The 13,980-nt window shown below is 43.7% G+C and overlaps 1 protein-coding gene across 2 annotated transcripts in view; it reads left to right on the forward strand.

Moving 5' to 3' along the window:
- TFDP1 (transcription factor Dp-1) overlaps window positions 1–13,980 on the forward strand; it is a 101,088-nt gene that overhangs the window by 70,035 nt on the left and 17,073 nt on the right. For both annotated transcript variants that reach the window (XM_073350551.1, XM_073350543.1), the window contains exons 8-9: window positions 4,673–4,824; window positions 7,908–8,074. In XM_073350551.1, coding sequence (XP_073206652.1) covers window positions 4,673–4,824; window positions 7,908–8,074 — 319 coding nt within the window. The remainder of the gene's footprint in view (window positions 1–4,672; window positions 4,825–7,907; window positions 8,075–13,980) is intronic.

Consider the following 13,980-nt stretch of genomic DNA (forward strand, 5'->3'; position numbering starts at 1 on the left):
TCACAAGAGTTTACTACGACAAGAGATAGATCGCTACCTCCAGTTAGAAGCCATAGAACCAGTACCTCAACATCTACAAGGCAAAGGGAGGTGGTAGAATCTCCTTCCTTAGAGGTTTTTAAGGTCAGGCTTGAGAAAGCCCTGGCTGGGATGATTTAACTGGGAATTGGTCCTGCTTTGAGCAGGGGGTTGGACTAGATGACCTTCTGGGGTCCCTTCCAACCCTGATATTCTATGATTCTATGATTCAAAGGGTTCTACTCTCTGTATTTTCTAATAGCCAAGAGGAAGAGAGACTGGAGCTCCTATACTAGATCTCAGACCGCTCAACAAGTTTGTCAAAGCTCAAAAATTCAAGGTGGTCACTTTAGCAACGATCATTCCAGTGTTAGAACAGGGAGACTGGTTTTTGGCCCTCAATTTTTAGGATACCTAATTTCATATCTCAATCCTACCGTCTCACAGCCAATTTCTCAGATTCACTCTAGAACAAGACGACTACCAATACGCAGTGCTCTCCTTTGGACTATCATCAGGCTGAAGAGTATTTTCCAAAGTTGTCTCAGTAGTAGTCATGCACTTACACTCCCAAGGGATCATAATTTAGCCTTATCTGGATGATTGCTTCCTCAAAGCCCCATCTCTCCTAGAGGCTCACCGAGTCACCAAAACTATAATATGCCTGTTTATAGAATTGGGCCTACAGATAAACGCCCAGAATAAACGCATTCTAGTACAGCACCTGGAATTTATAGGCGCAGACTTTGACTCGCTATGGGCCACAGTTCTTCATCATCATAGATTTCTCTCCCTGGTTGCACTCATAGAGACCATACAAAGCAGCCCGCTAATATCAGCCAGACACTGCTTCCAACTTTTGGGGCATGTGGCAGTGAGCACAGCGGTAATACCACATGCCAAGCTTCACATGTGATGCCTTCAGCTGTGGTTCAGCTCAGTTTGCAGACCAAACCGGGCCAGGTTAGAGAAACCCCTATCACCACTCTCCAGGATCAAAAACTTCTTAGTCCACTGGAAAGACCCAACCAACATTTGCAGAGGGATTTCCTTCTTGCAGCATCATCTGCTATTGCTTATCACCACCGACACATGGCTCATAGGGTGGGGTACACATCTAAGTGACCTTACCACGCAAGGCAAGTGGTCACCCACGGAGATGTCCCTTCACATCAGTGTCCTCAATCTCAGGGTGGTCCAGAATGCCTGCATGCACTTCCTGTCATTGATCAAAGGATCACACATGAGAATTCTAACAGACAACATAGCCTGCCTGTATTACATAAATCAACAAGGGGGAGTCAGGTCACCCTCTCTTTGTACAGAAGTGTTAAGACTGGAACTGGTGTATCTCCCACAACATCACACTGTCTGCAGCCTATTTCCTGGGCACACACAACTCAGTCAGTCTCAGCCCTTGTCTACACTGGGGTGGGGGGATCGATCTAAGTTACGCAACTTCAGCTACGTGAATAACGTAGCTGAAGTCAACATACTTAGATCGACTTACCGTGGTGTATTCTCCGTGGTGAGTCGACTGCTGCCACTCCCCCATCGGCTCTTCCTGTGCCTCTCGTGGCGCTGGAGTACAGGAGTTGACGGGAGAGTGCTCGGGACTTGGTTTATCACGTCTAGACTAGACACAATAAATCGATCCCTGCTAGATTGATCGCTGCCCACCAATCCGGCGGGTAGTGAAGACATACCCTCAGTTGCAAATTCCCACACAACCACGAATGGGCGCTAGACCTAGTAATACTTCACGATGTATTCAGGCAGGGGGGAATGCCAACCATAGACTTGTTCACCACTTACCTGAATAAGAAAATGTCCATGCTACAGCTCCAGAATGGGGATAGGACAGCACTTCTCGGGCAATGCTCTTGTCCTCCCCTGAAAAAGGGGCTTCTTTGTGCCTCTCCTCCTTTTCACCTGCTATCGAAGGTCCTGCTGAAAATAAAGAGAATGAGCATATGTCATTCTGATCACTCCTACTCGGCCAAGACAAATCTGGTACCTTTACATGTCACAGCTCATGACATGCCTACCGATCTCTCTCCCAGTCATTCCGTACCTCCTCTCCCAGGACAGAGGACGTACCCTACATCCCAACTCGGGGGTCCTTCACCTCAAGGTATGGCTCCTTGGTTCAAACACCTAGAAAGCTTCTGTTCGAAGGAGATGTAAGAGTAGTATTACACAGAAAGTCCTCAACACAACGTTCCTACCTGCAAAAACGGTCCAGTTTTGGATTTGGTGTACTTCCCAACAAATCTCCCTGACATCCTCAACTCTTCCACATATCTTAAACTGTGCGCTGGCCCTAAAAAATCAGGGTGATCTCTAAGCTCTCTGAGGCCACCTAGCAGGTATACCCCCCTTCCATCAGTAATAGAGGGACACTCTGTGCTATCACACCCAACTACTGAAAGGTACCTCACGGGTATAATAAACCTCTTCCCACAACTTTGACTTCCTACTCCTACATGGGACCGAAACCTGGTACCAAAAGTACTGACTAGGCCTCTCTTTGAACCCATGACCACCTGTTTGCTTATGTACCTCTCAATGAAAATGGCCTTCCTGATAGCTATTACCTTAACTAGGAGAAATAGCAGCTCTGATGGCGCATGGTATTCTTTTGGGATAAGGTTATGCTCAGGCCACATCCGAAATTCATTCCTAAAGAAACCTCCCTGTTTCACGTGAATCAATTGATTAATATTCCAACCTTCTATTTCAAGCCTCACAGAGACAACATGGAGGCTATATTACACACTCTAGATGTCAGGAGAGCCCTAGCCTTTTACAGGATAAAGATGGTCAGGAAGTCCCACAGGTTTTTCCTTTCCATTGCAGAAAGATCCAAGGGCTCAGCAATATCAGCCCAAAGACTCTCCAAGCTAGTCTCCAACTGCATCAGACACTGTTAGCAAGTTTGCATTATGACTTCTCCAGCTAATATTTATACACACTCAACAAGGTCTTCATCCGTCACCTTATTCAAGAATCTCCCTAGCTCAGAGATCTGTAGAGTGGCGACATGGGAATCAGTCAACATTTTCACAGAACATTGTGTGATCACTGGGACTACACCTCCAATGCCATCTTTGGCTCCACAGTGCTGTCTTCTGTAACTTACCCCACTTTGAAGTCCCAGCCCTCCAGAAGGGATACTGTTCAGGAATCACCTACAGTGGAGCACCCATGGGGACACTACTTGAAGTAGTTATTCACCTTGTGCAGTAACAGTGGGCTCTTTGAGATGTGTGTTCCTATGGGTGCTCTGCAACCCACCCTCCTCCCCTCTACTTTGCAGAGTTCTTGTCAATGACTCTGCAGTAGAGAAGGAACTGAGGGGGCTTAGCCCATGTGCACTGACTAACCTCATGGCACAGCACAAGGAGAGACAGCGCATGTGCAGGCCTAATGGACACTGCTACTGAAGTTCTCCAATCAGCAGTGCGGGGCACAAGCACACCTACAGTGGAGCAGCCATAGGGACATGCATCTCAAAGAACCATCGTTACTTCACAAGGTGAACAACTACTACTTCTGTTTACTATTGTAGGTGGCAGGAAAGAGGAGTTAGAATGGAGTCTGGTATGTCAGGAATTGGGAGTTCAAACTAATTTTTCTTAAAGAAGCTTTACCACCACTCCTCCTCTGTTGTCAGAAGCTACAACTGCCCCTCAAAAGTGGTTAAAACTTCCAGTTTTCCCCAAACTTTTATGCATTTTTCAGTACATAATTCTGTGACACCTTTACAAATTGAAATCTGAGGGCATTCTGACACTGTCTTGTGTGTACTTATAGTTGCAAATATTGTTAGGCGCGATCAGCAATGGTTCTGGTTTGTAGTGTAGACATAACTTTAGGCTAAAGGTTCAGAAAGAAAACTGACTGTATTGCTACAAATGCTGGTGTGACTGGGTGCTGGTATGGGCTGTTTGGAAAATGGATTTTCGACTAAACTAAATTTTCCACAGAAAGCTTCTATTTTCCATGGAAAATAAGCCAATTTTCTAATGGAAGCTTTTCAGCCAACCCTAGTGTTGGGTTATGGTAGGGTTTCTCAAATTCATTGTACTGCGACCTCCTTCTGACAACAAAAATGACTGCATGACCCCAGAAGGGGAGACTGAAGCCTGAGCCCACCAAAGCCCCATCACCCTAGGCAGGGGGACCGAAGCCAAAACCTGAGCTCTGTCAGGGGGGCTGAAGCCCTTGGGGTTGGAGCTTTGGCCCTGGGCCCCAACAAATCTAATGCTAGCCCTGGCGACCCCATTAGAATGGGGCCACAACTCACTTTGGGGTCCTGACCCACAGTTTGAGATCTGCTGGGTTATGGTATCCTTGACTTGTGTTTAGTAACATTAAAGAAGTGGTGGAGCATTTAAATGATAAATGTCTGCTTCTTTAGTTTCAAAATATTTTCATTAAACTAAACTGGTTAATTCCAAATGTTATATTTTAGTTATTTACAAGTTTGGAAAAAGTTGACAGTGTCAAGCATATTTCTTTTAAATACTGAGATTCCTAATTCTGCTTTAGTTTCTTCAGAGACACCACAAATAATTACATTTTAATAAGAGAACAAAGAAGGAATAACTGTTAAATGTGTAGTTTTGTAAGCCACTATTACTTTTTGCAGCAAATTGCCTTCAAGAATCTAGTTCAACGAAATCGTCAAACAGAACAACAGGCAAACCGACCACCGCCGTCCAATTCTGTCATACATCTGCCATTTATCATTGTGAACACCAGCAAGAAGACCGTGATCGATTGTAGTATTTCAAATGACAAGTAGGTTGTTCATAAATTTTTTAAGTATCTCATCAGAAGCAGGAAGCCTGCTAAACAATCAGTTGGGGCCACTGGACTATCAAGGTGCTAAAGGAACACTCATGGAAGATAAGGTCGTTGCGGAGAAGCTAAGTGAATTCTTTGCATCAGTCTTCACTGCAGAGGATGTGATGGAGATTCCCACACCTGAGCCATTCTTTTTAGGTGACAGATCTGAGGAACTGTCCCAGATTGAGGTGTCAGTAGAGGAGGTTTTGGAACAAATTGATACATTAAAGAGTAATAAGTCACCAGGATCAGATGGTATTCACCCAAGAGTTCTGAAGGAACTCAAATATGAAATTGCAGAACTACTACCTGTGGTATGTAACTTATCATTAAAATCAGTTTCTGTACCAGATAACTGGAGGATAGCTAATGTGATACCAATTTTTAAAAAAGGCTCCAGAGGTGATCTTGGCATTTGTGGGCCAGTAAGCCTAACTTCAGTACCAGGCAAATTGGTTGAAACGATGGTAAAGAACATAATGATCAGACACACAGAGGAACATAATTTGCAGGGGGAGAGTCAACACTGCTTTTATAAAGGGAAATCATGCCTCACCAAAAAATGTTAGATTCTTGGAAGAGGTTAACAAACATGTGGACAAGAGTGATCCAGTGGGAATAGTGTACTTACACTTTCAGAAAGCCTGTGACAAGGTCCCTCACCAAAGGCTCTTAAGGAAACTTAGCAGTCATAGGATAAGAGGGATGGTCATCTTGTGGATCAGTAACTGGTTAAAAGACAGGAGACAAAGGGTAGGAATAAATAGTCAGTTTTCACAGAAAAGAGCTGTAAATAGGAGAGTCCTCCAAGGAGCTATACTGGGACTAGTGCTGTTCAACATATTCATAAATGATCTGGGAAAAAGGGTAAACGCTGCAGTGGCAGAGTTTGCAGATGATAAAAAATTACTCAAGATCACTAAGTCCAAACCAGGCTGCAAGGAGTTACAAAGGGATCTCACAAAACAGTGACTGGTCAACAAAGTAGCACATGGAATTCAGTGTTGATAAATACGAAGTAATTCATAGTGGAAAGCACAATCCCAACTGTACCTACAAAATGATGGGGTCTAAATTAATTGTTACCAAACAAGAAAGAGATCTTGGAGTCATTATGGGTGGTTCTCTGAAAACATCAGCTCAGTCTGCAGTGGCAGTCAAAAAAGCGAACAATTTTAGGAACCATTAGGAAAGAGAGAAAATAAGAGACAGTAAATATCATTAACTCCCCTCTTAAAATCTGTGCTATGCCCACATCTAGAATACTATGTTCAGATCTGGTTCCCCTCATCTCAAATAAGATATATTAGAAACTGAAAATGTACAGAGAAGGGCAACAAAAATTATTAGGGTTATGGAACAGCTTCCATATGAAGAGAGATTAAAAAGACTGGGACTATTTGGCTTGGAAAAGAGACTAATGAAGGGAGATGATAGAGGTCCATAAAATCATGAATGGTATGGAGAAAGTGAATAGGGAACTCTTATTTGCCTCTTCACATAACGCAAACACCAGAGTCCCCGATAAATAGGCAGGAGGTGTAAAACAAACAAATGGAAGTACTACTTCAAATAACACAGTCAACCTGTGGAACTTGTTGCCAGGAGATGTTTTGAAAGCCAAAACTATAACTGGATTCAAAAAAGAATTGATAAGTTCATGGAAGATAGGTAAGGCTACGTTTTCGGCATGGGTATTTTTAATAAAAGTCATGGGCAGGTTGTGGGCAATAAACAAAAGTTCATGGTCTGGGAGAGTAGTGCAGGTGCTCTGGGGGCAGGCCTGGGGGGGCACTGCAGGTGCTGGGGGTGAAGGGGGGAGAGACAAGCCCGGGAATGCCAGGCTCCCTACTTGGCTCCGCACCTCTCCAGAATTGGCGACATCCCTCAGCTCCTAGGCGGAGGCGTGACCATGCAGCTCTGTGCACAGCCTCCACCCCAAGCACCGCCTTCGCAGCTTCTGTTGGTCGGGAACCACGGCCAATGGGAGCTGCGGGGGCAGTGCTTGCAGGTAGGGGCAGCACTCTGAGCCCCCTGACCGCTCCTCCACCTAGGAGCTGGGATGTCGCCAATTCTGGGGAGCACCCCCAAGGTAAGCGCCACCCAGAGCCCTTACCCTCTCCCACCCAAACTCCTGCTGCTGTGGGCGGGGGATTTAATTGGGGATCGGTCCTGCTTTGAGCAGGGGGTTGGACTTGATGACCTCCTGAGGTCCCTTCCAACCCTGATATTCCATGATTCTATGATGCGGTAGCCTGAGACTGCCCCAGCAGTGGCCAGTGCAAAAGTTCCGGAGGTCCCAGAAAGTTATGTCCGTAACAAACTCACAGCCTTAATCATAGGTCCCTCAATGGATATTAGCCAAGATGATCAGGGGTGCAACCCCATGCTCTGGGTGTCCATAAACCTCTCATTTTCAGATGCTGGGAGTGGATGAGAGGGGATGGATCACTCAATGATTGCCCTCTTCTGTTTATTACCTTTGACGCACCTTGCATTGGCCACTGTTGGAAGATGGGATCCTGAGCTAAATGGACCATTGGTCTGACCCAGTATGGTCATTCTTGTGTTCTTATGGGTCTGCAGCTAAATCTCCTGTTAATGGTTTGGGTGACATGCAACGTTTTCATGATTTGTCTTATATAGTTAAGGTATGAATTTTGAGACATTGGAATTGCTCACTAGAACAAAATATTAAGGCTACATATGTTGTAATGCCATGCTTTCATTTTCTTGAAGTGCCACTCTGTTGGAAATAAGAAAAGGAGTACTAGCGGCACTTTAGAGACTAACCAATTTATTTGAGCATAAGCTTTCGTGAGCTACAGCTCACTTCATCAGAATGCATCCGATGAAGTGAGCTGTAGCTCACGAAAGCTTATGCTCAGATAAATTGGTTAGTCTCTAAGGTGCCGCTAGTACTCCTTTTCTTTTTGCGAATACAGACTAACACGGCTGCTACTCTGAAATCTGTTGGAAATGTTTTGGAAAAATTAGTGCAAGTAATTCAAGCTGATTGAATTTCTCGCCTCCAGGTTTGAATATCTGTTTAATTTTGACAATACTTTTGAAATTCATGATGATATAGAAGTACTAAAGCGAATGGGAATGGCTTGTGGGCTTGAATCTGGAAGCTGTTCAGCAGAGGACCTAAAAATTGCAAAGAGTTTGGTTCCTAAAGCTCTGGAACCATATGTGACAGGTTAGTTACTCAAAGTAAGATCTTTCTGCTGTTTTTCTCTTTGAAATAGGACTTGAGGAAAAACTGGTTGAACTACAACTCTGACTTGACCCATCTATAAAATGTTTAGTTTGCTAACTTCTGATTAGCCAACAGTGTAGATATTTAACTTACTCTTAAATTTGTATGTTGTTGTAGGATGTAAGTGGTAAGAACAAGACTGAATTTTTTCCCTTTTTCAAGTGATTGTCCTTATGTGTACTGCACTTCAGGATGCACATGCACCCAAGTCTGAAGATTTTTCTCTAGCAGTGTCTGGTCATCATGTGTGCCCTCACTCTCCTGCTCCTCACTCAAGAAGATCAAGGAGCTGCCGGACTGCCACTGTCTTATTTCTTTCTTCCATTGGTGATTGTGGATGGAGCTTCACAGTTTGTGCCAACTTTTTCAGCTTCTCCTCGTAAATAGTTTAAAAAAAATAAAATTCAATAGTGTTATAGCAGAGTGACAGCTCTGCTATATAGTTAATGTTAAGATCAGCTTTCTGTTTAAAGTCTGTTTATTCTAGGGGTTCTAAAAGCCATAGTTAATGAGATTGCCTTGAAATTTGTTGTGCTTCGTAGAGGTGCGGGGTACAGTCAGTGACTGAAATTTGGGGTCACCTGACCAATGGGTTCCAGAGAGATAGTACCATGGGGAAAAACAGCTTGTTTTAAAAATTGGCACATTCTAAAAATTAAAAATGTTTTTTACTCACAAATAAGGATTGAACCAGGGCTCAGATCATTGCACCAGGTACTCAAATGCTCAAAGGTTACCCCAACAGAATGCATGGCACCTACCACCCTTATGGGGGAAATCAAATTAAAATGTTACTTGAAAAAGTTTGCTTCTCCAGTTAGGCTTACCAAGGCACACATGCCTAATGGTTTATGCTGAACATGTACAGAGAGAGAGGATATCTGGAAAACTACCTCTAGATAGAATCACAGAAATGTATGACTGGAAGGAATTTCAATAGATCATCTAGTCCAGTCCCTTGCACTGAGGCAGGACTAAGAATTATCTAGACCAGAGGTCCCCAACGCAGCACCCCGCTGCCGAAATGTGGCTGCTGAAGAACTGCCCACCGAAATGCCGCCGAGAAGCATTGCCATTTCTCGGAGTCATTTCGGTGGTGACGCTTCTCGCTGCTGCTGCATGCCACAGTCATCTGGGAATAGGAATATGCTATTCCCACAGAAAGGTTGGGGACCACTGATCTAGACCAGTGATGGGCAACCTGTGGCCTATCAGGGTAATCCGCTGGTGGGCTGCCAGACCATTTGTTTACATTTGCATGGCCGCTTGCAGCTCCCAGTGGCCATGGGTCACTGTTCCTGACCAATGAGAGCTGCAGGAAGCGGCGTGGGTCGTAAGTTGCCCTGATCTAACCATCCCTGCCAATGTTTGTCTAACCTGTTCTTAAAAACCTCCAATTAGGAAGATTGTGGAACCTCCATAAGGAATTTTGTTCCAGTGTTTAACTACCCTTACTGTTAAGAAGTTTTTTGTAATGTCTAACCTAAATCTCTCTTGCTGCAATTTGAGCCCAATACCTCTCCTCCTGTGCTCAGCGTATAAGGAGAACTATTTATTACTGTCATCTTTATAGCAACCTATGACCTACTTGAAGACTGTTATGTTGCTACTCAGTCTTCTCTTCTCCAGACTAAACAAACCTTTTTTTTTCCCCTCAATTTTTCCTCATAGGTCTCATTTTCTAAACCTTTAATCATTTTTGTTGCTCTCGGCTTTCTCCAGTTTGTCCACATCTTTCCCGAAGTGTGGTGCCCAGAACTGGATGCAATACTTCAGCTGAGGCCTTAACAGTGCTGAATAGAGTAAAATAATTGCTTCTTGTATCTTGCTTCCAAGATTCCTCCTAATACAACCCAGAATGTTTACTTTTGTAGGAACAGTATTCCATTGCTGACTCATTTAGTTCGTGATCCACAATAAACCCCAGGTCCTTTTCTGCAGCACTCCTTCACAGGTAGTCATTTCCCATTTTGTATTTGTGCAGTTAATTATTCCTTCCTAAGTGTAGTACCTGGCATTTGTCCTTACTGAATTTGATCCTATTTATTTCAGACCATTTCTCCAGTTTGTTGAGATCATTTTGAATTCTAATCCTGTCGTCCAACCCCTCCCAAGTTGGTATCATTGGCAGACTTATAAGTGTACTCTTTATGGTGGTATTCAGATAATTTATTATAATCCCTGTGGGATAACATTCAATATGCCTTCCAGATTGATTGAGAACTACTGGTAACTACTCTGAGTACACTTTTCCATCCAGCTGTGCACCCACCTTATGGTAGTTTTGTCTAGGCTGTATTTCCCTAGTTTGCTTATGAGAAGATCATGTGAGACTGTATCAGAAGCCTTACTAAAGAAGAGATATATCCCATATACTGCTTCCCCCCCACATCCACAAGGCTTGTTACCCTGTCAAAGAAAGATGTTAGGTTGGTTTGACATGATTTGTTCTTGACAAATCCATGTTTACTATTTCTTATTATCTTGTAGGTGCTTACAAATTGATTGCCTGATTGTTTTCTTCATTATCTTTCTGGGTACCGAAGTTAAACTGATTGGTCTGTAGTTACATGGGTTGTCCTTATTTCCCTTTTATAGTTAGGTACTATATTTGCCCTTTTTCAGTAGTCTGGAATCTCTCTTGTCCTCCACCAGTTCTCAAAGATAATCACTAGGAGCTTAGAGAGCTCTCTCTCCAGCCAGTTCCTTAAGTATTCTAGGATGTATTTCGTTAGGCCCTGCCAACTTGAAGACCTCTAACTTGTTGAAGTGATTCTTTACTTGTTCTTTCTCTATTTTAAGCTCAGATCCTACCCAGTTTTCATTGATGTTCATTATTGTAGTTGTCCAATCGCTGCCAACTTTTTTGTTGAAAACTGAAACAAAAAAGGCTTTTTTTTTTTTTTTGGCCATTGCTGTGTTTTCTCTTACTGCCTTTCCCTCCTCATAGAGTAATGGGCCTACTGTGTCCTTGGCCTTCCTCTTGCTTCTAATGTATTTGTAAAATATTTTCTTGTTATCCTTTTTCCCTAGCTAACTTAATCTCATTCTGGCCTTTCTAATTTTGTGCCTACATGCTTAGTTGTTTTTTTATATTCATCCTTAATAATTTGACCTAATTTCCAGTTTTTGTGTGACTCTTGAGTTTCAGGTCATTGAAGATCTCCTGGTTTAAGCCAAGGTTGTCTCTTACTATACTTTATCTTTCCTACATGCTGAAATAGTTTGCTTTTGTGCCCTTAATAATGTCTCTGTTTTAGAAAAAAAAAAACCCTGCTCATTCTCCTGAACTGTGTTTTTCCCATTAGACTTGCTAAAGTCTGCTTTCTTGAAGTCTGTTGTCTTTAGTCTGCTGTTTTCCCTCGTACCATTTCTTAGAATTATGAACTCATCATTTCTTGATCACTTTCACTGAAGCTGCCTTCCGTCCTCAAATCAGTTACTCCCTGTTTGTCAGGATCAGATCTATGATAGCCTCTCCCTCGGACACTTTCTCCACCTACTGTAATAAAAAGTTATCTCCAATGCATTCCAAAAACATGTTGGATAATCTGTGCCTTGCTGTGTAATTTTCTGAGTAGGTGTCTGAGTAGTTGAAGTCGCTCATCATCATCAAGTCCTCTGCTTTGGATGATTTTGTTAGTTGTTTAAAAAAGGCCTTGTCCACCTCTTCTTCCTGGTTAGGTGGTCTACAGTGGACTCCTACCAGGACATCACCCTTGTTTTTTACCCCTTTTAGCCTTACCCAGAGACTTTCAACAGGTTTGCCTCGCGCTTCTGTCTTGACCTCAGTGCAAGTGTATACATTTTTGATATACAAAGCAACATCACCTCCTTTTTTTTTCTTCTGCTTCTCTTTACTGAAGAAGCTGTACCCTTCTATACCAGTGTTCCAGTTATGTGAATTATCCCACCAAATATCTGATGCCAATTATGTTGTAACTGATTATTCACTTAATATTTCTAGTTCTTCCTGTTTATTTCCCCTCACATCATAGGATTTAGGTGGCTCCAAGGGTATGATGATGTCACTGAATCTGAGCATCATGTCAAAGAGAGAGTTCAAATCCAACTCAGGGCAGAAATTTGAAATTGAAAAAGCCCCAGACATATTGCTCCAATCTTTCTTTGTCAAAGGATGGATTTTGTTTTGGGGAAATGTAATCTGAGTACAGCAGAATATTCAAAAACACTGAAGCTATTTTTTTAAAGGAAAATCAACTACAACGAGCAAATGCTTGCTGAGGGAGGGGAGGGTGACTAACAATGGAAGAGTATGTGGGAATAGGACGAGAAGAGGGATTGGGGGATCAGGTGATGAGGAGAGGGAGGGGAGTGGTAGAACATTGAGATGGGGGGTGAGTGAGGTGCCTGTTAACCCTTCAGTCCCTTTCAGGTGTGTAACACAATCTGGGAGCCCCCAGGCCTTCTACAGGTGTGGTGTGACTCCCCCTCCCCCTTTCCTGCCCATTTATGTGAGCCAGGTTCTAGAAGGGGCTCACCTATCGGGCCGGGGGTCTGAGCCCCTCTTCCTCCGCCTATCTGAGCTGAGATCTGAGGTTCCTGGTCCCTGGGAATATCTCAGTCCTGTTCCCTGCCCCACTGTGTGTGCCAGGTTCTGGGTGGGCCCTGCCTCCCCCCCCCCCCCAATGTGAGCCAGGTTCCAAGGGGGTATGCCTTTCTAGTAGCTTCCAAGCCCATTCCCCACATATGAGCCAGAATCTGGGGACGCCCTTCCCCTCTGGGAGGTGAGCTTACAATAGGCATGTTTGGAGCAGGCACCAAAAACACACTGCTGAGATTGGGATGAAGTGCTGAGAACAGGTATGCTTGACATATATCAGAAACTCTCCAGCTCTGGGGAGCAGGGAAACACAACTCCCATGCCACATGAATGTGCCAGTTCACAGGTGTCAGAGTTGTATCAGGCTGTGTTCTCTTTCATCAGAGAATAACTCATTAAGCTGAATAGGCAGCTTAACACCTCTCTGAACCCTTTATGCTGATGATGAATGTGTAGAGCTCCTCCCTTCCATTCTCCCTCTAATTTTATAATGGAGGGCAGCTCTGCTCTACCTAAGGCCTTGTCTACACTGCCACTGTACAGCGCTGCAACTTTCTCACTCAGGTATGAAAAAACACACCCCTGAGTGCTGCAAGTTTCAGTGCTCTAAAGTGGCAGTGTAAACAGTGCACCAGTGCTGGGAGCTACTCCCCTTGTGGATACATGTTGGGGATACATGTTGTGGGGAACAGTGGGGTAAGGAATGGAGAAGGGGGGAGAGAGAGAGACACCACTTTTCTCTCACACACTTAAGGTTACTGTAACAGCCATATACTACAATGATCAGTGGGGGATGTAGACCATGGATAAGATTTCTCTCACCAGCCCTGTTAGCAGCTACACATATACAAACATTTCAGAGTATGACCATTATCCCTACTCTACTGGAGGGGTAGAGAAGCACTGAAGAATCACACAGGAGCTGAGTGGACTGGTAGAAAGACCAGTGAACTGAAACTGTTCCCAGCTCTGCCACTGGCTTGCTGAGTGACTTTAGGTAAGTCACTTCACCTCTCTATGCCTCAGTTTCCCATCTATAACATGGGGATAGTGATGTAAAGTTCTTTATCTGTTGATTAAAAGCACTATATAAAAGCTAGATCTCTTATTACCTATCCCCAGTAGCATATCAACTACAAACCTAGATGAGAACTACAACTGTCTAAGTGACCACTAACTCTACCAACAAACATTTCTCTTCGTTCAAAAAAACTAGGAAATTACTTTGTTAATGCAGAGTTCAGGTTGCCCAGTGATTAGCTTGGTCTCTTCCAGAACATCA

Source organism: Lepidochelys kempii, chromosome 1 (genome assembly GCF_965140265.1).
Source record: "Lepidochelys kempii isolate rLepKem1 chromosome 1, rLepKem1.hap2, whole genome shotgun sequence".
NCBI classification, from domain to species: Eukaryota; Metazoa; Chordata; order Testudines; family Cheloniidae; genus Lepidochelys; species Lepidochelys kempii.